This window comes from Ursus americanus, chromosome 28, assembly GCF_024610735.1.
Source record: "Ursus americanus isolate L20-20 chromosome 28, mUrsAme1.1.p, whole genome shotgun sequence".
In the NCBI taxonomy this organism is placed as follows: domain Eukaryota; kingdom Metazoa; phylum Chordata; class Mammalia; order Carnivora; family Ursidae; genus Ursus; species Ursus americanus.
In genome coordinates this window covers 28401520-28426565 of record NC_142154.1, presented here as the reverse complement: position 1 = coordinate 28426565, position 25046 = coordinate 28401520, and the positions used below count along the sequence as shown (strand labels likewise).

The window sequence follows — 25046 nt, the reverse complement described above, 5'->3', positions numbered from 1 at the left end:
TGATAATAATAGCCAACATTTATTGAGCATTTACTATGTGCCTGGTGCTGTTCTAAGAGCTTTGCCACAACACTTTGAAAAGCAGCCTCGGTCAGGTGCACTGCTTCGAGAGGTTCTAATTCAGGCAGGGGGGTGGGGCCTCTGGCTAATCACCTACCATTCATGGCAGTGGGAACTGGGAACTGGGCAGGAATGAAGACAGGAGTCGGGGCTGTAGGCAGAAAGCAGGTAGCAAGCTCTCCCAGGCCTGGCTCCGGACTTGCTAGGGTCTAACATCCCTCCACAGGTGGGCGGACTTCTGTAAGTTCATTGGGCAGACATAATCACCATCGCTGCCCTCCCTCCTTCAGTTCATGGCTTCTATCCCCAGACTGAGCTGCTCAGGGCAGCTCATGGGGCAGAGGGGCTGAAGTCCCCGGGCCTGGAAGCTTCTTGGGTCCACGGGTCCCGCCTCAGTTGCCTAGTCCAGGAGCCACGCCCACAGGGCAACCTTCTAGCAGGGCTGACTCAGGAGGAGCCTTCTGCCCTGACTCACAGCCTTCCAGGAGCGCTGAGGCTCCACCAGCCTCACCCACCTGCCTGCTTGCTCAACAGCCCTTTAGAGAGGGCTCCGCCTTCCCCAACAAGACCCAACAGGGTTCTCTCTGCTGCTCTCTGGCTCCTGGAGGTCTCTGCCCTGGCCAGCATGTCCGGATCCCTGGCTCACACACATGTGTCCTGATGCCTCCCTAGGTGCTGGGAATCCCTCTGCTGAAAGATGTAGCTTTGGCATCTGGAAGGGTTTCGAGCCTCCAGGAGGTAGGCTGGGACTCTGAGACCTCCAACTGAATGCAGGGTCCTCTGGGTCAGGTAAAGGTAGGGGCACCCTTGGCTGGTCTCTTTTGCTTGCCTGTGGAAGGTTGGGACCAGGTGAGCCCTGCAGTGTTTAGAACAGCTGGCACGGTGGCCAGTGGCTCCTGGAGGCTCTGAGGAGGAGCTGTAGCGGCAGGGGAAGGCTGAGTGTAAGGGGATTCTGGGTTGTCTACTCCTCCTGTCCCATTTAATCAGTTTGATTCCATCGGTGGTAGGCTCCCACATATGATTTGGTCAAAGTGTTCTGCCCATGTGCCTCTGAGCAGCTAGACCCCAGGTATCTGGTAGGAGGGAGCCACAGGTGAATATGGAGGGAGAGAGAAGTGAGTGCTGAAGAGTCTGGCAGGGATAGATTAAACCTGCTCCTTAGAAACTTAGGACCTGGGGCCAGGTCTGCCTGGGCCCTGGAAGTGGCCTGGGGACGAGAGCAGCAGTTGGGAGCCCTGGTGGCACTCCTAGGGATGACGGAAGCCAGGGGAACCAGATGGGAAGTCAGGATATGGGGTCTGGGTGGGATTGGTGGCCTTTTGGACTGTGGGAAAGGAGGGGCTATATTCTGGCAATAGACATTTACCGAACATCTATGTATCTAGCCCCGGGCCTGGCAGGACATTGCCTCTGATGGGCACACAGCCTTGAACTATGTTTACTGCAAAGGACAGAGGGCTGGGGCCTCAGCACCCTGGGAGGGGAGGGGAGTTGGGGGCCTCAAACGCACGCCCAGCACCCAGGGCAGCACACAGGCTGGGGGGCCACAGCATTTGTTCTGGGGGCAGAAGGGAAAGTTAGTGGTCCAGCCTCCCTTGCTCCCCACCCCTCTGCAGGACAGGACACAGTGCTCTGGGAGGCCCATCCCCTCCTTCTTGACCAGGCCCACGCCGTGTCCTGACAGGCAGCTTCTTTCCCCTTCCTTTGCTGGCGGCTGTTGCTTTACTGTGGGGGAGACCCAATGCACTGACTGGGGGCCTTGGCCGGACCCCTCCTTTTGTCCCTCCCTCTGCAGGTGGAACCTGGACAGGTGGGGAGGGAGGGACTAGCTGGATTGCAGAAGGCAAGGTGCCAGGGGCTGCTGCACTCTCCAGGGATGCTGTCTTTGGGAGGTGAGGGTGGAAGTGGGCTTCTTCTGCAGACCCTCCCCACTGGATAGACCTGGCTACCAGCCTCGTCCTCCGCTTCCCTCTTGTCCTCAGTGGAGGCCCCTGGAGCAGGCACCCCCACAACAGAACCCTGTCCCCACAAATCTTCAAAAGAGTGTGGGGAAGAAGGATGGACAGTTTGAGTTGAAAGACAAAACTCTGGAACCGGATGATGGGTTCTGACCTCTTTCTAGTTCTGTCATTGACTTACTATGATCTTGGCCTGGTCCCTGCCTCTCTCAGCTCTGTTTCTGCATTCAGAGGGTGACGGGGAGAACCTAAGTCAATGTGTCTTAAACTTTACTGTTTGTTAAAATGCGGGTTTGATTCAGACGATCTGGGGTGAGGCCTGAGAGTCCTCATTTTTTTTTTCTTTTTTGAAGATTTTAAAGTAATCTCTCTACTCATAGTGGGGCTCGAACTCGCAACGCTGAGCTCAAGAGTCTCACCTTCTGACTGAGCCAGCCAGGTGTCCCAGGAGTCCTTATATCTAACAAGCTCCCACATGCTTCTGGTGCTCCTGGTCCACGGACCGCACTTTGAGCAGCAAAGACTTAGACAAGCCATCTAGCTTGGGCCTTCGGGACCCAGAGACTGGCTCACTTGAGCCCTGTGTGACCTCACAAGGCATCCAAAGGAAGTCTTGGGATAGCGCTAGGCTTTGGGCTAACAGAGCTGGCAGTGCCCAGGTTGGGGGGCACTGGAGCTCCTCAAGCTCCCAGCTGAGGCTGTGTTTGCGTAGAAAAGTCCCTTCTTGGCCACTGGTTGATTTAACCAAGGGTTACTTTTGTCTTCAGGGGGTCTTAGGACATCTGCATTGTGAAGGAACACAGCAGAACAACACACCAGTTATCCTGGTGGCCCTCTGAGAAGGTGGCGTCTTTTTTTTTTTTTTTTTTTTTTAAGAGAGAGAGCACGTGCTTGAGGAGGGGAGGGGCAGAGAGGCAGAGGGAGAGAGAGTATTTTAAGCAGGCTCCATGCCCTTCGTGGAGCCTGACTTGGGGTTCGATCTCACCACCCTGAGATCATGACCTGAGCCAAAATCAAGAGTTGGACACTTAACTGACTGAACCACCCAGGAGCTGGCATCCTTGATGAGGACAGCAGCCATCAATTAAATACTGTACCTCATGACCCCAAGAAGGGCAATGGGACCAGGAGGTAGCTGGCCATGCTCAGCTTTAGCAGCTGCATGGCTGTCCCTTCCATGGAAAGACCCAGCACGCTGTCAGGAAAGAAGGAAGCAGGCAGAGGCAGCTGCCTTCCCACTCCAGGCTTCCCCTCACCAGCCCGTTGACACGCCTGGGTTAGGGCATCCATCATGGTGTGGCAGTTACTGACACGTCTGGGGCTCTTCAGGAAGGGCTGGGTGGATTCCTATGGGCATCTCCCACAGCATTTTTGGCACAAAATGCCCTTGCCCATGCCCCACGAATCCTAGCGGTAACCAGAAGGGATGGTGTTAAGTCCGAGTGAATTGTGGGTACCAGAGGGACTGTGGCGACAGGGCTCCAGCAGGTCTGGTTCCCATCCTGGCTCCCTCCATTTGCCAGGGCTTCCTCACCTGTTCTGGCAAGGAACAGGAAACCCAACCAGAGCACTCTGGGGCTGCCTAGGTACCTCCATTCCTTGACGATCTTGAATCTTCAGGGCCCAGAGGAAGATGCCAGCACCCCTGGCAGTTCCCACCCAGTCAGGAGAGCTGGAGGGGGGGAAGGGGAGAGCTATCCCATGCTTCTTATTGGAGGGTGATGGTTCCAGCTCTGTGGGTTCCACAGCTGCCGTAGCAGCTCCACTTAAAGGGCCGGCTCCCAGCACGAGGAGAGGGGCTCAAAGGGAGCCCCTTCTTTACCATCTAAGAGGCTAAAGCGTTTAGGGTGGTAGGCAGGACTTCCAAGCTAGAGAGCCCAAGAACTGGGCTCTCTGGCCATCCCTACCCTGTTCCCCATACCCTTTTCTGCTGTGGTTCCACTTCCTGGCTCTGCTGATGTCAGTTTGGGTCTCCGGATGGTCAGGAGTCCTAGCCCTTGGCGCCACATGGCCAGCTCTGAGGAGGGCCCACAAGGAAGGAGTCCTGATATCCGAAGTTTCTGTGTGCACCTGTATCTATGTGTGGGCGTATGTATTACGTAGGCAGGTATTTATGTCTCTGCTGTGTGTCTGAAGGTCTAAAGGTACACAGCTGTGTGCATAAGTGCACTGTGTGTGTGTGTGTGTGTGTGTGTGTAAAGAAGAGGGTCAGAGGCTCCCAGACATTCCTAAGCACTTGTGCACAGGTTGGCTTCCATCTCAGTGCCTGGGAGGAGCTGACTTCTTAAAGTAAGGGGATAGTGAGTTATTTTGCAAAGTGGAGAGCAATCCCCTTAAGCCTTGGGTGCCTATCTGAAATCTGCGAAGGATTTATGTAAATTGAGGCCCCACATTTAGAGTGGGTTCCAAGGTTGGTGTTCCAGTGAAAGAGCCTCTCCCAGGTCCTCATGGAGCCATGTGCACCATGCCCTGGGTGCCGGCCCACTGTCCAGGGCAGGCGGAAAGGAGCTGGAGCAGTGCCAGCCTGTGCCAGCTCACTGGGGCGGCAGGGCAGGCTGGGCTGAGCGAACAGAGAGGGTGTCGTCAGTCCTGGGGGGGGGGGGCGGGAAATAGGAGATGAGGCAAGATCCTGCCTGGCGGGTCTGTTACCCTTGTCTCCGCTTACACTCCCAGGGAAACTGGTCGCCCTGGGTGGAGACTGGCACCAGATATTAGGGCCCTGAGGATCCGGCCTCGAGCTCCAGGAAGAGGCAGGGCAGAGGGGCGGGGTGTGGTGTGGAGACACCCTTGGCAGGGCCCCTTGTATGAGGCTGGCCTAAGGGGTGCCAGAGAGACTGGGCTGCAAAAGAAGGCCAGGCCAGGATTTTGAGCTCCTGGTGTAAAGGGATCTCTATGGGGGTCCCCATCTATGGGCCCTGGCGACAGTCCTTGGGGGCAGGCTCTTCAGTGTGGCAAGAAGAATTGGCTAGGCCTTGGGGCCTGGTCTATTCTAACGCTGCCTGGCTGTGTGTGACTGGAAAACACCCAACTCTCTCTGATTCGCAGCCTGCCCTTGGTCCCCTGGGGGCCCTTTCAGCAGTGATATACTGGGATTCCAGGTCACCTGCCCAAATCTTGTGCTTGGAGGAGGATCTGGGGGATGCCGAGATGGGAAGGGGTGCTGAGAAGCGTCCTGGCAGGGCGCTCTAGGGGCAGCACAGTGGGGAGGAGGGAGTTTCCTCCCTTGCCCTAGTTGCCGATTCAGATGTTACCGATATGGAGACACAAGGAAGAGGTGATTCTGGTCCCCAGATATGGGTCAGCTGTCAAAGGCTGGCTGGGGGTCTCCATCCCCAGTCTGGCTGGGCTCAGGCCCCAGGCTCCGACAGCCTGAGCTCCCACACCTGCCACGCAGCACTTCCTCTGAGGACTTCAGCTTAGTGCCAGGCCGTATCACCTGGGATCCAGAATCTGTCCTCGTTGCCCATAACCCTCAAAGGGGAGAGGGGCAGCAGGTGGTGACTCCTTAGCTCCTAGAGGGTCTTCCGGACACCCTGTATCTTAAATCCATCTCTAACCAGAAGATGGCCTCTCGGGACAGCTGGCCTTTCAGAATCCTTGCCGCTTACCCTGCCTTCAAGAAGGAGCACCCTCGGTCTTCTTGTTGGGGGGTGGAGACCAATAGAAATCTTCCTTGTGAAATCTCCAGGGAGCCAAAGGAAGACACCTGTGGCGGTCCCCTCGTCTCCCCCGCAGCACCAGGTCCCAGCCTTGGGACCCTACGTCCCCCTCATTCTCCTGAGCTTTGCTGCTCCAGCTGCTTGAGAGGTACGCGGAGAGGGACAAGGCTGTGGAGGCCAAAACTCAGGCTAAGAAATCTATGGCTGGGACACCGAATACATCTCCTGATTTCATTGTTTCTTTGAACTCCTTGGAGGGCGCCTAGCCGGTCTCTCCTAAACCAAACGGCTTTGGTCTCATCGCGCAGAGACTGGCCCACCTGCCTACACAGGTGGGAACAGAGGAGATTTGAAAGGCCCCTGGAGGTGGACATTTAGGGCTCACGTGGCCCTGTGCAGCCTGCTGGCTGAGGCCTGGTGGGACGGCCTGCCCCAGGGGACTGCAGGCCGGTGTGGACAAGGGCCCAGGGCACGGTCAGACAAACAGCACACAGCTGTCCAGAACATCCGCAGCACCATTTATCCAGGCCCCGTGGAGTCGCGTGCCCCCAACTGCTCACCCCCAGTCCTTGGAGGAGCACAGGCATTGCAGTGACCCCTGGCCCGAGACACTGCACACTCCCCAGCCCAGCCTGTTCGGGGGCCACAGACCCATGCTGCCTACCTAGGCCTCAGCCTGTCAGGATGAACTGGCCTCAGACCTTCCTCCATCCTGCACTCTCAGGGGCCTCATCAGTCTGGGCTAGCTCGACACCGTGTTAAATAGCTTCCTTGCAATCCCCCTTAAATAAACCCATCCCCAGAGCAACCCACCCCATCTTGCACCCTGAATATATTATTCTACTGGCTTATGTCTCCTAGAGAGTGGAGGGGCTCCCTTCTCCTGCCCTCTGCTCCAGGGAATACCATCTCCCAAAAAAACCAGGGGAAAAAGTTTTCCCGTCAACTCTGGGGCAGAGACAAAGGGAGGCCTGGCTTGGAGTGGAAAAGCCAGGAATCCCTGTCCGTCTCCCCGACCCTCTCCTCTCCTTGCCCTCTTAGCAGCCTGGGTCAGCTGTGACTTACCCAAGATCACAGACCCAGGATCCGGAGTCCTGACATATCTAGGAGGTCACTCTGGTTTTGACAGCCCAAATTAGCTCCAGGGCAGAGGGACTGACTCCAAGCCTGCCTCTGACCTTGGCCCGCCCCCTTGCAGTTCTCCAGGCATGGAGAAAGCTGGGGAAATTCCAGCTCTTGACTCTACTTGGTCCCGGACCCCTGGGACTTCCTCCCAGCACCCTCCACCCCAGATGTCCCCAGGTATCTCTGGCTCTGGGGATACTCAGCACCAGGGCATGGGAGCGATGGGGCCGGGGCCTGAGCAAACCTGTCCCTGGCCTGATCAGCATCTGGGCCAGGCCAGGCCTCACACCCAGTACTGGCCATTCTTGAGAGCGGGGTTGGGTGTCCGGCAGAACTGCAGCAGCTCTGGGTCGGGCTGGCCCCCCGGTGGGGGCCCCTGGCTGGGCACTGCCGTGAGCGGGATGGCTTGGCCTGGCTCTACCTTGCGGAAGGTCTCGGTGTCACTGGCTAGGCCGTTGCGGGGCTTGGCAGTCAGGACCTGGACGTCATGCTTGCCCGTCTTGTTGCGTTTGCGGAGGTAGAAGAGCAGGGGCAGGATGAGTGCCAGGAGCAGGAGGACCAGGCACACGGGAATGATGACACTGAACATGCTGGCCTCCAGCAAGCCCAGGAAGCCCCCACTGGCCGCGGTGGGCACGGGGCTGGAGGCGAACGGGCCTGGCTCCCCCGTGGGGGTGCTGCTCTCTGGTTTCCTTGCTTCTGTCGGAGCAGGCTCGGGGAGACTGAGCAGGGCCACGCTGTAGGGTCGGGCCGCATCGTAAGGCTCAGTGTCAAAGTCCAGTGAGGCCACAGCAGGGGGGACACCCTGTGCCCACAGCTCCAGTGTGAGACTGTCACCCGTGGGGCTTGGGGACTGACTCTCTGGCCTGCCCACCTCCAGCCCCAGCCTTCCGTCCTCGAGGTCCTGCTGGGTGAATTGCTCCACAAGCTGGCTGTCCCTGGGCTCCATCCCGGCCCGGGGCACGCGGACCACACGGCCATGCCGGGGTCCTGCCAGGAGCCGGAAACGGGGCACACTGCCTGTGCGGTTGGCCAGCTCGCCAGCATCTAGGACGGTGGAGTCCAGGCGCAGGGTGGCCCCCTGGGGCCACGGCCCGCCCGCCCCCACGCGCAGCAGAGCCCTGACGGTGACGTTCACTGTGGCTGACGCGTTGGCCCCTCGGGCCAGCGCCAGGATGCTGAAGTGGTCGCGAGAGGAGGAGAAGTTGGTGAAGGCGAAGACCACCTCCCCCTGGTCTACCTGCAGCTGGCTGAAGGTGGCGGCCGGCTGCCCGGCCACCAGGAGCTGCCCGAACCGGGGCCCCTGGGTGAGGCGGTAGGCGGCGTCCGGCTCGTCCCGGTCTGACATCACTCGCAGCTGCTGCCGGCTCAGCGAGGAGCGCCCCAGAGCCTGCGGCACCTCCAGGGGCGCGCGCAGCTGCACCTCGATGGCCGACGGCAGGACGTCCACGGCCAGGGACATGGGCACGGGAGGACTGGCCCCGTCGGATGCGCTCAGCTGCATGATGCCAGCCACGCTGCTCCCGTTGGCCACGAAGGCCAGCCGCCCAGCGTCCACGTCGGCCTGCGTGAAGCGAGCCACGGGTCCCGGGCCGGCCCCCGCCAGACTCAGGAAGCCGTTGAGGGGGCCCCGCTGCACCTCATACTCGATCTCCGCGGGCGCCGAGTCTGGGTCCACCACGCTGAGCTGGGCCCGGGAGACCGGCGCGCGGGAGCCCCGGGTGAGCCGGAGCGGCGTGGACGCCTGTGGCCGTGGCGGCCGCTCGTTCACATCCCGCACAGTGATGGCGAAGGCCTCTGAGGTTTGGGGTCCTGACACGGATGCCCCCGCCGGTCCCTGGAGGTGGGCACGGAAGCGGAAGCCATCCTGCTGGGTGCCCCCGCCGCCGTGGGCATAGGCCAGCTGCCCTGCGGCCAGCTCGGACTGTAGGAAGTGGGGCCGGCCCGCGTGGAGGGGCTCCTCGGACACCAACAGCTGGCCCCGGGTGGGGAACTGTGTGATTTGGAAGAGTACATCATGCTCTGGGCGCTGGGGTGACGGAATGCTGGCCAGGAGGTTGGAGGCATCGAGGGCAGCCGTGGTGATCTCGGCCCGCTGGCCTTCGGGGACCCAGAGACCTGGGGGTGGGGCATAGGCTATGAAGGTCCTGTCCACTGAAGAAAGATCTCAGAACCTCAACCCCACGCAAGGTTGTGCCTTTTCCCTCAGACCAGGTACCCTAAGGTGGGACTCCGGGTCCCCTGGAGGATAAGGATCATGTCTCCTCTCTGACCTCAAAGCGTCCCCACCTGCTCACCCTCCCATAACTTCCCAGGTCCTGGGGACTGACATGGGAGCTGCTGACCCCGGCCTCGTGTCCCCACCTCTTTGGACCTGCCCAACGTCCCCCCAACTGTGCCAGCCCATCATGTGGTTCACCTTTGTTCCTCCAGAGGCGGCTGGGGCGCTGGGGACAGGCAGCCTCGAAAGACACGGCCACAGCAAGGGTGGTGGCAACATCAGGGGCGGGGGGTGACGACAGCTGGAGCTCCAGGACATCATGGACCTCCCAGAAGGGCTCAGGAGGCATCTCGTGCTCATATAGAACATTCCCAGCATACACCTGTGGGGGGACCCCATTTTGGGATGAGAGGCAGGTTGAGACCGTGGCGCCCGGGAGCCCCTTCCAGGCTCCTTGATGAGCCCTCCGTGCCCGGCCTCACTCTCGGCTCTCCTGGCTCCCCCTGGCTCCATGTCTGTTGTAACCCGTGCTATCCCTCACTAACTCAGTGGGTCACCATTGGCAATCATGTGGCAGTGAGGAGACTGGCTCTGGAGCCTGATGTCTTGTGAAATCTGGGCTCTGCCCCCTCAGGCAAATCACCTCACCTCTCTGAGCCCCTGGGGAAGGCAGTATTCTATCCGTGCTTCTCTCGACAGCTGGTCCTTCCACTTCTGCCCTGGGTCCCTGCTCCTCTTCCCCATTGAAGACACCAATTTTACCATCTCCCTTCTTTCTCCTACGGTGACAATTTCCCCCAAAAGGGAACATTCCCATCATTACTCAACCATGTTATTCTCTCTTCCACTTCCATCTTTTTTTCTTTTATTATTTATTTATTTATTTATTTATTTATTTATTTATTTTTAAAGATTTTATTTATTTGACAGAGAGAGAGATAGCCAGTGAGAGAGGGAACACAAGCAGGGGAAGTGGGAGAGGAAGAAGCAGGCTCCCAGAGGAAGAGCCTGACGTGGGGCTCGATCCCAGAACTCCGGGATCACGCCCTGAGCCGAAAGCAGACGCTTAACGACTGAGCCACACAGGCGCTCCTATCTTTTTTTCTTTTAAAGATTTATTTATTTTTTGAGAGAGAGAGAGCGCAAAAGCACGTGCGTGTGCAGAGGAGAGGGGCAGAGGGAGAGAGAAACTCCAGCAAGCTCTGTGCTGAGCACGGAGCACAGAGCCCAATGCAGGCTCAATTCCACAACCCTGAGATCACGACCCTGAGATTACTACCAGAGCCAAAACTGACTCGGATGCTTAACTGACTGTGCCCCCAGGTGCCCCCTCTCTTCCCTCTTAAAGAAAAGACTTGTGACTTCACTTTTTCCACCAACATTTGTCACCCCTCCCCCCATTTTGCTCTCCTTTACAGCAGAACTCCAAAAAGAATAGTCTATAATCCCGCCCATGCTGTCCTGAGTGCAGTCTACCCAGGCTTTTGCTCCTGTTCTCACCGAGGGTGCCCATGGCATCTGTGTTGTGAGGTCTGACGGTGGGTTCGTGGGCCTCGTGTTACTCACCTGCTCTGCAGGCAGCGTTGCACATAGTTGCGCATTCCTTCCTCTAACACCCATTGCTTCCAGCATGTCCCACTCTCATGTTTTCCTCCTGCCTCGTTAGTTCCTCCTTCACAGACTCCTGGTCCTTCCTCTTCTCCCCAGTGTCTGTAGCTTGGCCTTTAGAGTCTTCTCTATCTACAGGCACATCCCACGTGTCCTCCTTCAGCTGCAGGTCCTCCCAGGTCAGCTCTGCAGATGACCCCCTTACTTCTGTCCCCATCCCAGACTGCTCTCTCCCGAACTCCAGACTCACGTAGCTGCTCGCTTCCTGGCAGCTCCGTGTGGATGTCTAAGGGACGGCTCAAAGGGTAGCCTGCACCAGACACACTCCTGACCTGCGCGCCTCTCCCAGTCCTCCCACTTCACACGATGGCAGCTCTGTTCTCGCAGTGGCTCAGGCCCAAACCCCTGGAGTCATCCCTGACTCCTCCCTGTCTCCCACGCCATCACTTCTGGCCTGGATTATCGCCATAGCCTCCTGTGTCCCAGTGTGGCCCCTGATCCCTTCCCCACGGTTGTTCTTAACACCGAAGCCAGAGCTAGCCTTCTAAAATGTAAGTAAGGTCCTTCTTGCTGGGCCGCCTGGGTGGCACAGCGGTTAATCATCTGCCTTTGGCTCAGGGCGTGATCCCGGCGTTACGGGATCGAGTCCCACATCAGGCTCTTCCGCTATGAGCCTGCTTCTTCCTCTCCCACTCCCCCTGCTTGTGTTCCCTCTCTCGCTGGCTGTCTCTCTCTGTCGAATAAATAAATAAAATCTTTAAAAAAAAAAAAAAAAGGTCCTTCTTGCTGAGACAGCACATTGGCTCCTCATTTGACCACAAAGATCCCACTCTGAACCCTTAGCCCTGCGACCTCACCTCCTACCACTCCTGCCGCAGCTGCTCTTCTCCAGGGCTGTTTGGTAAACACCTAGGGATATTCCTCGCTTCCAGGAAGAAGTATGCTCCTTCCCCCTGCTAATCCAAGTGCATCCTTTTGGTTTATCTCTTGTGTTCCCCCTTTAGGAGATGGGGATCTGTTTCCTCTTCTTAGAAACATAGGGCTTATGCAATACTGAGGTGGAAACTGGGGTCCCAGCTTGCGGGAGACTCTAGGACCGCAGGGTAGTGATGAACTGGAGAGCAGTGCCCCATCTCACGGGGGAGCCACCCACACGCTAAAGGGGGATCACCATGCTTCTAAAGGGGGAGCAGAGCCCAGGTGAAAGGGCGGCTGCTCCTGAATTGATTGCTGCAGGAGGGAACAGAGCCTTTTAAGAAACGGGAAATCGGGGCACCTGGGCGGCTCAGATGGTTAAGTGTCTGCCTTCAGCTCAAGTCATGATCTCTAGGTCCTGGGATTGAGCCCCACATTGGGCTCCCCGCTCAGCGGGAAGTCTGCTTCTCCCTCTGACCCTCCTCCCTACTTGCACTCTCTCTCTTTCAAATGAATAAATAAAATCTTAAAAAAAAAAAGAAACTGGAAGTCAGGCTTGTGTGTGTGTGTGTGTGTGTGTGTGTGTGTGTGTGTGTGTGTGTATGTGTGTGTGTGAGTGTATGAAAAATCCCCCAAAGGTTATATGTTGACCACTAATTTAAAAATATTAAATACCTTGTGCAGGACAAATAAAACACATCTGTGGGCCAGATGTGGCCCGCGAGGACTGTCAGGTGTAACCTCTGGCCCAGGCTGAATGGTGGCGGGAAGTGGAGACCCCCAGGGGTGGGTGGGGGGATGGATGCCTGCAGGAGCGTCTGTGGTTGGGAGGTGTCTGATTGGGGATGAGGCAAATCACAGGCAAGACAGGGAGGGGTCTTTGAGCTCTGGAAGCAAGCGGTGTCCTCTGGTGAGAGAAATCTTGGACTAGCAGTCAGAAGCCATAATTCTGGTTTTGCCTCTTACTAGCCTCATGCTGCGAATAGTCAGTCACCTGATCTCTGTAAGCCTCAGTTTCCTTATCTGCAAAACGGGACACCTGATCCCTGCCCCACCCAACTAAGTATTGCAGGACAGTGGTGCTGTCAAGACATGACCCAGTTTTGCCCTGCCCCTGCCCCAAAGCCAGGACAAAGTCTCTTCCACGAAGCCTCTTCCCGGCTTCCCAGGGTGGCACCGCCAGCCTGGCCCCCTGGTGGCCATTCATGTTCATCCCAAGTATTGCTGTGGGTGGGGGTGGGACCCTAAAGCCTGGCCCTCTTCACTCCCCCTTCCTGGGCATCCAATGACAGAGGCTCCCAGGGACTCAGGGTGCTCAGCTGCTACACCCTATCTTATTATGGGAAGGAGACCTGGGCAGAAGCCAGGACTTCATGAGAACAGAAAACCTGGGCCTGGGGGATGCCGACGTGAGAGACCTTTTGCCGAGCACCCCTTGTTAGAGCGACCGCTTTCCCTAACGCCTGAAAGTTCCCCACCTGCTCTGCCTTTGGAGAGAGCCAAGGCTGCCGGACAGTCATAGTAAGTACCTCCTGCACTTGGAAGGGGTGTTAATTTCAGCGATGGCTGCTGGCCCGCCCGGCACAGTTAGCACAGAGTCCTGCGCTCCCAGCAACCTAGCAGTATACCTCTACCCATGGCTAAGAGTTCCAGTGTTTAACTGGTGGCCTCTGGCATGCTCTGGGACAGCTAGGCCCTGAAGAGATGGCAGCCTCACTCCCAGTTCAACCTCCTCGGTTGCCTTCTATCCACTCATCTGCTCCCAGGATCCACTCTGCTTCTTGCTGGCTCCTGACCTGAGCCCCAGGCTCACACCTCTCACAAGCCCAAGAGCTGCCTTTAACTCCACCCCTGAACCAAGCACGGCCCCTCACTAGCCAAGGGGTGCCCTAGTGTCCCTGACTCAGAGCACCCTCTCCAGCTCCTAAGGTCCAACTGCAGCTTCCTTCTGGAAGCCGCGCCCCAGGACCCTATCCCTGCTCTGGGCTGGGATCTCCCGCACCCTTCTGCCTACGGGACTGGCGGCTCCCGGAGGGCAAGGCAAGCACAGCCTGGGCCGTGGGGGGGCCAGGGAGTGTCTGTGTCTGCTGCCCGTGAGGTGGGAGTGGTGCCCACGTCCACAGGCAGAGCGGGCCACCCGGGCTGGATGGAGTCTACGTGGTGGCTCTAGAGAGCTGGGCCCTTACCTCGGCCTGAGTGAAGTTCACCAGGGCATCCCCAGTGCTGCCCTGCTGGGCGTGGAAGAGCCGGCCCAGCTGGGGGCCCTGCACCACACGGTAGAGCAGGCGCCGGGGGTCAGTGCCTGCACTGGAGCTGGCTCTCAGGCTCTGGCTGCTGAGCGGCTGGACCGACCCTGTGAGAGGCAGAAGGGGCCTGTTGGCCTTGGACCAGGAGCCAGGGCGAGGTCTGCGACTGCTGGCGAAGCAGCGTGACCCTGGCGTGTCACCAGCTTACAAAGCACGCCGTGCTCGGCAGACCCACCTGGGCACACGGTCAGCGTCCGGCTGCCCTCCAGGGAGAGGAGCAGCTGCTTCTGGGCCACTACGCGGAAGAAGTGTCCAGGGGAAACATGCTCACCGTCGGAGAGGCTGAAGCGGAAGCCGCCGTCCAGGCCTCCTGCGGATGGGGGCGGAGTTGGGTCTCACTGGCCCACGGTGGCTCCCCATCCCCAGGCCACCCCACCTCTGAGTACCCACCTCTGTGCGAGAACAGCACGAGCCCGCCGTCTAGCTGGGCCTGGGTGAAGCTATGGACCTCCGTGCCCGGCGCCGCCCGCAGCACCACCCGCCCGTTGCTGGGCTGCTCGATGGTGTAGACCAGGTCCTCCGGTCCTGAGTCACTGTCTGTGCCCCTAAGGGCCTCCGGAGGGAAGGGCACCATGGCCCCCTCCCACATCTGGGGACACAGGCCTGTGAAAGTTCTGTCCCCACCACGCTCTCCCACCTTTCTCCTCCCTGGCCCCCAGGCCATTACCATCGCCTGCAGCTCAGGCCTGGGCCATGCTGGGCTCCCCCTCACGAAGGGCCCTCCACCCCATTCACCTTCCCCTGTCACCCCAGGGCCCAGGCTCCCTTCTCTCTGCCCTAATCCTGCTTGTCCTACAAGGCCAGCTCGTGTCCCCGACCTCAGGAAGCCCCCAGCTCTTACCCTCACCAAGTTCTCTCCCTTCAAAGACCCCCAGCCCTGACTGAGTGCGCCGCTAATTACCGGGCTCTGTTTCACTCGCAGGGCCGGGGGCCTCCCTTTAGACCCTCCATAGTGAGTCTGGGCATGGGCTGGGCACACTACGGGAATGGTGAGCTTTGATTGCCCAGGATGCTTATAAATGGGCTCCCCTTCCAGGTGAGGGAGGGCATGTGGGAGGCACAGAGGCAGGGGAGGCTGAGGGTTGGCTCCTGTCCCACAGCACGGAAGCAGCGCTGCGGTGAGGACTCCGCTGTTTTCGGTGCAGTCACGAGGCCCAACCAGCTGGGGGAGGGGTGTGGGCAGGCCCCTCCCCATGCTCAGACTGAAGAGGAGCCCTCCTCGGCCTCCCGCTTGCCAGCAGGGCAGGCTCCCATTTCTGGGATCCTGTTACGTGACCCCAGCTGGGTCAGCAACTTGGGGCCTCGGGGAGGGTCTACCATACCTGGAAAACTGAGCCCTCTCGGACTCCAGGGCTCCTCTCCCAGCCCCAGGCTAGCCCCAGCCCCAGCTCCGGAGGGGGAGCCCAGCGTGGAGGTGGGGCTTTAGCTCCCGGCTCCTGGCACAAACACCGTGGACAGCATCACCTGGTGGCCAAGATGCCACACAGCGCCACATGCCTGTGGTTTCAGGGCCGCGCTTAGCCGGTACCGCCCTCTGCTGGCTCCCCGCGGCGGGGAGCTCCCCACAGGTACATCCTCTACCCTCAAAGGTGTTCGGCGCCTCATATCACAGACGGCCCAAGTCAGCTCTCTTCTGAATCCTTCTGTGACTCCTGTCCACCCTAGAAGCCGGCATCAGGGCCCTGCCCATCCACTATCTTGTGTGATCTTGGTCAAGCCATGCCCTTTCTGTTCCACCAGTAACTACTTCTGTGACTGTGGAGAAATGTGGTGACCTGCCTGGGCCTCAGGTTTGACCTCCGCTTAGTGAGGGCACCACTGTTCTGCGTTCTGCGGGGATGTAAGGGGCAGGAGCTCAGGGAGCCAAGCTGTGGCTTTTACTTGCTGTGGGTAGCAGGGGGGAGTTTAACCCTTCTCCACCTGGAGTCCACCCTTAAGCGCTTGAAAGAATTTTCCTCAGGAGTTCTGGTCCTGAGCCATAGAAAAAGCCTCCTGCTGAGGGCGAGTCCAGGGAACAGCAGGGCCAAGGATGGCCATTCACAAGGCTGCCTACTGCACTTATAAGTGTTCAATAACAAAGTCTCATACCTCTGTTCTATTTTCAGTGAAATAATCCTCCTCTCTTCCCAGCCACCCAGGGATGCACGTGGCAGGGTCGCCATTTCAGAGAAGGAAATTGAGGCTCAGAGAGGGGGAGCTATGTGCTGGGCCTCTCTTTGGAAAGGGAGTTAGGAGGTGATCCCAGGCTGCTCTCACCTTCAGGCCTGTGTTTGTGGTGAGGATGGGGGGTTGGTCATTGACCGGCAGGATGGTGACGGTGAAGGCCGCGGGATGGCTCTGGCGGTCCATCTCTGAGGCATTAGCCACTAGGACGAAGCTGTCTGTCAGCGTCTCACTCCCGTCGTGCACGTAGCGGATCAGCTGCTGTTCCACCTGCCCACAGACCCAAGGCTGAAGGTCAGGCCCCAGCAGGCCCGCGAGCTGCGAGAGTCTCAAGCCCAGCACCCTTGTTGCGCTGCCTTTGGGGGTGGGGGAGACGGACTCCTCCAGAGCTTCAGTTCCCGCAGGCGGAAATGGGACAGCCATTTCTCCGGAGTGAAGGACCGAAGGAGGAAACGGGACAGTCGTTTCTATACCCCAGAGAGGAAGGAGTGACGTAAGGTATCAAAGCAGAGGCCTTCCACCCATGGGCGCTCCCTGCCCCCTCTCGGCCTACGGCTCCCCCGCTTGGCCCCCCGAGCCGGGCTGCCCCCACGGCCCCCGATGGCTGTACCTCTTTCCAGGAGAAGGCGCTGAGCGACCCCTCCTGAGGAGCCTCCTCTCTCCGCAGGGCCCCGTGCTGGGGCGGCTCCAGCACCCGCAGGCCAAGGCCCGGCAGCGTGGGGAAGAAAGGCCCCGTGACGCGGAGCAGTGGGGGGGCCAGCGTGCGGGCGCCGCCCTCAGGGACGCTGAAGTTCTGGGTCTCCAGTGGGATCGCAGCGGGCAGCACCTCCAGCTCCACGCGGACGCCCTCAAGGGGAGCACCCAGGCCCGAGGCCACGTCCAGGGAGAAGGCGTCGGTCCAGGCCTCCGGGCGGGAGTGCAGGTAGAGCACGCGGCCAGCGTCCACCGCCTCCTGAGAGAAGCTCTGCACTGGGTCCAAGCTGGGCGGCTGGGCCGCTGGGGCGCTGTGGGACAGCATCACCAGGTAGCCGGCACGCGGGGGTGTCTTCACGGAGAACACGATGTCCGTGGGTGGCACTGCCTCCTGGGCTGCCTGGTTAGCAGAGGGTTACAGAGGGAGGCTGTCGTGGTCCCTAGCGGCCAGAAAGGCTCCGGCTCCACGCCCCCCTCCGTCCCCAGGGAGTGCCGAGGCGCCGCTGCTCACTTAGACACACAGACACGCACTCAGTTTCGCACACACAACCCCCAGACACGCAGCTGGTGGGGGGCTGCACCCTTTGACCAGCCCCAGAGGCAGTCACACGCTCACATGGCCTCTGAGACGCACACTCCCTAAGAGATGTACACCATCACACGCCCCCAGATTCGGTGACACAGAAGTACAATATCACCACACACTGATGTGTGGGCACAGACACACACGTACATCTCACACGTAACACACCCTTGTAACACGCACGCACACACGCATACACAGAGGGAGCCCCTGCCCCCGCTGTTGATACTCTTCACCACCAGAGGGCGCGCCATCCTTCTGAGAGGGGCAGACGCCACGGACCACAGGCTTTATGGAGCGTGAAGACCCAGGTCCCGCCCAAGGGCCACTGCGTGCTCTCTCACCTGATGGTCCAGCTACAAAAGGCTACATGTCACCCCCAACTCACATTCCTGATCCCGTGCTTTTGCCTGGAATACTGTCTGTATTCCCGAATTCTGTTCTCTCTGCCTGGAATACTGTCCCCTCATTCCCTGCAACTGAAACCCCAGGCTCTTCAAAACCTGGCTCAAATGCTGCCTCCTTCAGGGCAAAGACTTTCTGATGCCAGACATGTTTAATCACAGTCTGGAACCACAGAGGGCTCAGAAATTGGCAGTGTGGCAGAGAGGGCAAGGACCGGCCTGAGGTCACACAGTGGGTTAGTAGGCCTGCTGGAAGGCCCGTGGCTGCTCTGTGAGGTTCCTGGATGGTCAGCCACTCTCTCCAGGTCCTGAGGCCTGGTCTGGGGTCTGGGAAAAGAGCTGAGGACATGGGAGCCTGGAGATCAAACAAATCTGTCTCCAAGGCTTCCGGTCCTCAAAGTCTGCACCCATGAAAATTCCCCAGGGAACTTATTATTAGAATACAGATTCTCAGGCTCCACTTCAGAGATTCCATGGCCTGGGTGGGGCCCAGGAATCTGCACGGTTAGCACAGCATGTACGTGTGTGCACCTGACATGCGGAGGCACGCATAACTCACGGGCAGACATGCAAACTCCCCCAGAAACTCGCAGGCATGCCCCCGTGCATGCGTACAGGTGCGTACCCAAGGCGCGGACATACACCCAACCCAGGAGTCACCACAGGCGCATCCCCCAACATCCAACCACACCGGGCATGAAGGCTCGCTGGAAGGGCCCCCTTCATCTGGCCTATCACCTCTGCGCGCCCCCTGGCCCTTTACCTCCAGGTGATCCTTTCTGATCTCAACCGCCTCCCCCTGGAAGACGTAGATCTTCTTGTGCTGGACCAGATGCAGTGGGGCCAGTGGCCCCTCCAGGGCAATGGTGACATGCAGGGTGGCCTCTGTGTGCACAGGCCCTGCCTCCACAGAGAAGGCCAGGGTGTCTCGAGGGCTGAGGCTGCCATTGTGGCTGTAGAGAATAGCCCCGTCCAGCAGGTCCTGTTGGGAGAAGGCCGTGGCTGGCTGGCCGGCCCGGAGCAGCTGCCCCCAGTGTGGGCCGGCTGTGACACGGTAGCGGACCTCATCCCCACTGCGGATGTCCAGGTTGGTGTCCAGGTGGAGCACAGCCGTGTCGATGGTGCCCTGGCCTCCTTGAGGGACCACGAGGCTGGAGCCATTGGCCACATGGAGGTAGGGCTCCGAGGCCTGCACCTCGAGCAGCGCTGTGGCCTGGTGCTGCCCATCGGACACCTGCAGCTGGATCCAGCCGCGGTCGGCCCCCGAGTGCACAAACAGGACTCGCCTCTTCCTGAGGTCCTCCTGGGTGAAGCGGTAGATGGGCCGCGTGGGCTCATCCACAGCCACGATACTGCCGAAGAGAAGGTCCTTGCGGGTCAGTACCAGCTGAGTGTCAGCAAAGCCCGAGTCGGCGTCACTAAAGGCCACATCGTCTGTTGTCAGCAGCCGCCGCCCACCCCGGGCCACGTGGAAGACGCGACTGATGGTCTGCACGGGAGCGTGGTCATTTATGGGCTGGATGGCCACGCGGAAGACACCTCGCACCTCCTCCCAGGCCATGCCACCACTGCCGTCACTCTGGCGGGTCGCCACAAAGGGGATGTCATCTTCTGTGGTCTCGGAGTTGTCATGCTGGTATACCAGCCGGCCCTGCAGCAGGTCGTCGTTGGTGAAGGATGTCACCACAGTGGCCTTGTCCTGTGACCCCCTCCAAACCAACCTCCCATGGCGGGGCCGCTCCATGACCTCATACAGGTAGCTGGCACTGTTGAGACTCTTGACGAAGAGGTGGTCAGCCGAGAGGATGCCCTCACCACCCTCGGGCACTGAGAGGAGGATGTTGGTGAGCACGGGAGCGTCTGGGTCACCACCAATGTGGATGGAGAAGGTGTAGAGTGGGGAGAAGTGCGGCGGAGCTGTGACACGGAAGCGGAAGGTGTCTTCGACTGTCTCTGAGGTGCGTGCTGTGGCCCCATAGGTCACCCGACCGGCTTGCAGGTCATCCTGGGTGAAGCCCTGCCCGTCTGACAGCCGTGTGCCCTGTAGCCGAAGATTGCCCTTCCTGGGGGCCTGAACCACCTCATAGTGGAAGGTGGTGGGGCTGGGGCCTGCCTCCTCCTCCTCCAGGGTGGCCTCCAGGTGGGCGGTGGTGAGCGCCTCCTGCTGGGTGTTCTGAGTGTTCAGTGGCTCCAGCCGCAGCAGCCACACCGTGGCTCTCTGGATTGTCACTGGGAAGGACAGATTGCTCAGGGTCTCCTGGCCCACCTGGATCTCCAGGGCCAGGTTCTCCATGGCGTCCTCTGTGCGATGCTGTGGGTCAGTGCTCAGGTATCTCACGCGGCCCTGCTCCACATCCCGCTGGTGGAATGCCTGTGTGGCCCGCCACTCAGCACCCTCGGCCCCGCCTGCCCCCTGCTTCTGCAGCTCCCCGAACTTCAGGGCCTCGGTGACTCGGAACAGCACGCTCACATCCTGCCCCACGGCATTGGTCTCCACTGACAGGTTGGCGGGCAAGACAGGTGCAGCGGAGCCCTGGGCCAGGCGCAGCCCTGTGTTGTGGCGGATCTGAATGGTGGGCCGGACGGCCACCACCTTCAGCGTGGCAGGAGGGCTGGCCTGCAGCCCGTCACTGACCCGGAACGTCAGGTCCTGGGCGGGCCCACTTCGGTGGACGTAGACGAGGCTGCCCGCCTCCAGCTCCCGGCAGGAGAACTCAGTTGCTGGCTCCCCCGGCTGGTCTCGGCGCTCCACGGGGAGGCCGGTGGGGGTGCCAAGGAGCTGGAAGGTGAGGCCTTCGCAGGCGGAGTCTGGGTCATAAGCCTGGAAAACCTCGGGCCCCAGTGGCTTCTGTGTGTGTTCCAGGATCACCATGAGGCTGCCGTGTGGGAAGATGATATGGGGTGGGTCATTGACGGGGTTTATCTGGATGGGCAGAATGTAGGTTTGGCCCCTCCGAAGGCAGGAGGGCACAGGCCCCCTGGCAGTCACAGACACCTCCAGCATCAGCTGGTCGGAGGTGTCCTCGGAGCCATCGTGGACGAAGCGGGCCTTGCGGTTCACCACGTCCAGGAGGGTGAACATTTTCCGTGCCTGGGCACCGGGGATGTCTAGCTCGAGCTCGCCGTGCCGTGCCCCGCGGCTCACGCTGAACAGCACCTGGGATTTGCGCAGCTCGGCCTCGCTCAGGTCCAGCGTGGGCTGCACATGCCGCCACTCGAGCCAGGCCGTGCCACCCTCGGCCACCACCAGCGGGCTGACGGTCAGCAGTTGGGTGAAATTGGCAAAGATAGGAGGCAGCCCCGCCTCAGGCACGCAGGGCTCAGGCAGCTCCACGGCTGGCCAAGCCTCGGGTGCCAGGGTGGAGAAAGCTTCATACGGGCCGTAGGGGTCCTCCTCATACTCATCTTCCTCCAGCCGGCAGCCGGCCCCCATGCCGCGCGTCAGCAAGGCTTCCCGGAGTCCCTGCCTCTGGCCATTGATGCTGAGGTCCTCCATGCAGCCTAGCAGGGAGGCGTTGATGGCCCCCTGGGCCAGGCCCAGGCGGTGCTCCTGGAGATGGCGAGAGGCCTCGGCATCCAGCCCCCCCAGGAGGAGACTGCCGTGTGGGTCCAGATAGCTGAGGACCCCACGGTTGGAAGTCCGTGTGGGGTACTGGTCCACGGAGATTTCCAGCTGGTGAGCATCCACGTGGACGCTGACTTCATGGGGTTGCCCATCGGCCACAGGCACGCTGTTGTGGAGCAATACCGTGCCCTGGCCCTTCTCCACCACAGCCCGCAGATGGCCCTCAAATATGTCCACGTAGATGAAATCCCCCTGCCGGCCCCCTGCCTGGAAGGCCAGGGGCGCCTGTTGGCTCCGAGTGGTGAGTATAAACTCCAGGGTGCCTTCCTCCCGAGTGCTCCAGGCAGGGAAGGCCGCCAGCGAGTGGGGCCCAGAGAAGCCCAGAGCCACGTTGTCATCAGCAGAAAACTCTTCAGCGCAGCCCTCGTGCACGCCTGGGGTCAGTGGTCGGAGCAGGTTGCGGCCATTGAGGGTGGCAGCGTGGAGGCAACCCCTCAGGGGCCGGCTAGCTCCCCTCAGGTAGGACAGGCTAAAGCTCCCGGTGCCCCCCAGGAAGATCCCATAGGGGACCTCCAGGGGAGCTCCGAGGACGGGGGCTGAGGCGTTCAGGAGCCCATCGACGGACAGCAAGGCCTCGCTGTCTGAAATGGTCAGCTGCACGGTGTGGGGGGCGGAGTTGCTCAGCAGCGTGTCAGCCGGCGTCTGCAGCCTCAGCTCCTCCTGGCCCAGCGTGAGTCTGACCTGGGGAGAGGTGGAGGAATGGGAGAGGGGCAGCGCTTTGAGTTCATCTGCTTCTACTGTAAGAACACAGCTGGTCTGCCACAGCGGAGTCCCCAGAGCGGAGGTCCCGGGACGGGGGCTTCTCAGGCCACCCCTGTCTCCTTCCTGCCACCTCTACTCATCCCCCAAACACTCACCGAAGTGATCTCTGAGTCAGGTCTAGATGGGCTCTGGGGTCCCTGATGGGAATCAGAGAACTGGCATATAGCAAGACGCTTTCCTAGAAATTCAGTCTGCATTTTTTACTCTCCCCAACTTTCCTATGCGGGAGAGCCACCAGAAAATCACCTTGGTATCCAGATGACTCACCCCTGGGATAATGGGCACCTGGGAATCCCCTGAACGCCCTGGGGCCACTGAGGCAGCCAGGCTCACTGCTCAGGGATGGGGAGCCCAATTCCAGGTGCTCTCTGTGCTGAAGGTTACGTAAAGAAAAGCTCCTGGATCTCGGGTGAGGGATCCTTGGGGAGAGGAGAACACAGTTCCGTCCCTACGACATTGGCACCAGAACTGGCTCTGGGGCCATGTTCTCACGACTGGATGGTAGAATGGGTGGTGGCAGAGTATGGGAACTGGAAGAGCAGAGCACTAAGAACTGTGGCTGCGGGAGTCCAAGTACGGAGCACCCCCACAGGGTGGAGGCATCCCCCTATGGGGCACAAAGGGAGAGTGGCGTTGCCCGGCTGTACCCGGCCTTCGCTCCACAGTGACGCCTTGTGGCAGTGAGAAGCAATGGCAGCAGCAGGTGGGCTGACTGATGACCAGTCCTAGTCCTCTCCCCACTGGGCTGTGGAAGCAGATGGCTTTCCCAAATTTGGACTAAGACCTCGGGTTCTCAAGCTCTTCATAGAGAAGGGGAAGCCTCAAGAGAGAAAGTCAGAGGACGCCTTGCTAATAAAGCTTGTGGTGCCTGGCAGAATGAAACAGGAAAATGGAGAAGCTTTGGCAGTACTGGCTGTTTCCATCATGAACAGACAATGGCACGGCAGGGTGACTGGTGCTTGGCAGGGGGGTTCACTGGGCTCCTGAATCCCAGAGAGGGCACCCAGCCCAGGGGAGTGCCGGGGGACACGTTGAGATGGGGACGCTGCAGGGCTGGGGAGATGGGGGCGGGGCAGGGCCAGGGTAGTCAGGAACGGGGGAGGGCCAGGCCCAGGGCATGTGGTGAGCGAGGGCCTGGCTGCGAGAGACCAGAGGCTGCCACCTGGCCGGGACCGTGGGACGGCAGGCCCGCAGTGAGGGACGGGCCAGCCAGGGATTGCGGTGGGAAGTGTGGGTGGAAGGCTGCAGGGCACAGCCAGTCCACGAGGGAGTCACACTTTTGGCAATGCTGTTGTTCACCGCACAGCGGAGACCTAGAGACCCTGGGGAGAAAGTGACTCCCATGAGGTCACACAGCTGGTTGGGGGCCATCCGGAGCTAGAGGAGGAGGCCGGCAGGGAGATGTCACTGACCTGTAGGTATCCAGAGTGGAGCTGCAGGAGGAGGTGGTCAGCCTGGCCTGCTGCCAGGAGAAGCAGGGCTTCAGGCTGGGACGTGGAGAACTGGAGCTGGAGGTCTATGTCGGTCAGAGCTGTGGCCACGGGCACCTCCAGGTGGTTCTCACCGAAGAAGGAGGCTGTGTGAGAGAGGGAGCTGGGGTCAAAGTGCAGACTCTGGCCTGGAGGCGAAGAGGGGCTGCAGAGGCTGCCTAGGCTGTGGGGAGGGAGTTCATGCTGGCGCAGCTTTGTGGTTCTGTGTGGCCCGTCACCTGCTTGGTCCTGGTGCCAGAAGGCACAGCCTCATCTTGTGTCCAGCCCAGACCTTGGCTCCAAAGAAGGCCAGACCCATTCCAAGCAACTCATGTTTCCTCCTCAGAGGTTCCTGGGGCTGGGAGGGCCCTGCCAGCTCTGACTCTCCTCCCCTGGGCCCTACAGGATTCCCCATCCCGGGTCTGGTCCCTCTCGGGCCTAAAGGAAAACCATCCTTGCCTGCGTCACCTGGCTTGATGGTCATAGCCCCCGGAAATGGAGTTCCAGGAGAACTATCCCTACCCCACACTGATCCCTGCTCAAATTCCTTCTCCTAAATGCCCTACGCTTTGGTTCTTAGGCAACGCTTTCCATGCCGTGCCCTCCCACTGTGGGTGGGCTGGGGCCTGGCGGTGGTGCTCAGACAGGCAGCCCCCCATCCCCACTTCTCTCTTGGGCCGCGCTCCCAGATGGCTTTGGGGGTGGGGGTGGCAGGCGTCGGACTGAGTCCACCAAGGAGCAAAGGCTCTGAGGCCAGATGGAGACCACGTGCAGTGCTGGACCCCAAATGGGCCCAAACTTCCTGCATCACCCCATATTGCTTCCTCCTGCAGAGCTATTGTTAGTCCCTTGTGAGCGGTCAGATCCGGCCCTATTGTCTCCACCATGGCTGGGGAGCCACTGATGACTACAGCTGACTTTCTGAGCCTGGGTCTATGGCTAAAGACAGGGCCTGGGAGGGCTAAAGTTTTGCTGAGCAGACCAGAGGGCCCAAGTCCATATGGCCTGAGCAGGCCATATCTGGGGTTCCCCAAGGCTGGTGGTCATTGTGCGGGGCCCCTTGGGTCCCATATGGGATACCTCTTCTTTTTAAGCTGCCACCTCCTCCAGACCGTTTCCCAAAATTACCCTCCCTTGACCTCCAACCAGCTGCAACAATTTCTGGTTTACTTCTTTTGCAGAAATTAGGGCCAAGCATAACTTTGGCTCTGTTCCCCAGAGGTCCCGGGCTAGGGAAGGGTGGGGCGGGGTGGGGGGAGATAGAAATGGTTTAAAAAGGCTATTCATCTCGGCGGGGCTTCCCTTAAGCCCTGTGTGCGGGAGTCAAGGCTGGCCTTGACGGGGATGATCTGGCACCAGCCACACACGTGCTGGTCCCTGACCTGAGTGGTGGCACCAGCCGCTGGAGGAGTCCGCAGGGATGTCCAAGAAAGATAATGCTCTTCCTCTCAGGCTGAGCCGAAATCTCTGCAGTTATCCCCTCTTGCCAGCACTT

At 59.9% G+C, this 25046-nt stretch overlaps 1 protein-coding gene across 1 annotated transcript in view; it reads right to left on the bottom strand.

The window, feature by feature from the left end:
* The window catches only part of CSPG4 (chondroitin sulfate proteoglycan 4), a 42227-nt gene continuing 17181 nt past the window's right edge, over window positions 1–25046 (bottom strand). Inside the window, exons 2-10 of the mRNA XM_045795138.2 lie at window positions 23495–23658; window positions 18459–22001; window positions 16626–17108; window positions 16109–16285; window positions 14243–14441; window positions 14028–14162; window positions 13733–13899; window positions 9222–9405; window positions 1–8920 (exon numbers count right to left, since the gene is read on the bottom strand). Of these exons, the coding sequence (XP_045651094.2) occupies window positions 7086–8920; window positions 9222–9405; window positions 13733–13899; window positions 14028–14162; window positions 14243–14441; window positions 16109–16285; window positions 16626–17108; window positions 18459–22001; window positions 23495–23658 (6887 nt within the window). The 3' untranslated portion in view covers window positions 1–7085. The remainder of the gene's footprint in view (window positions 8921–9221; window positions 9406–13732; window positions 13900–14027; window positions 14163–14242; window positions 14442–16108; window positions 16286–16625; window positions 17109–18458; window positions 22002–23494; window positions 23659–25046) is intronic.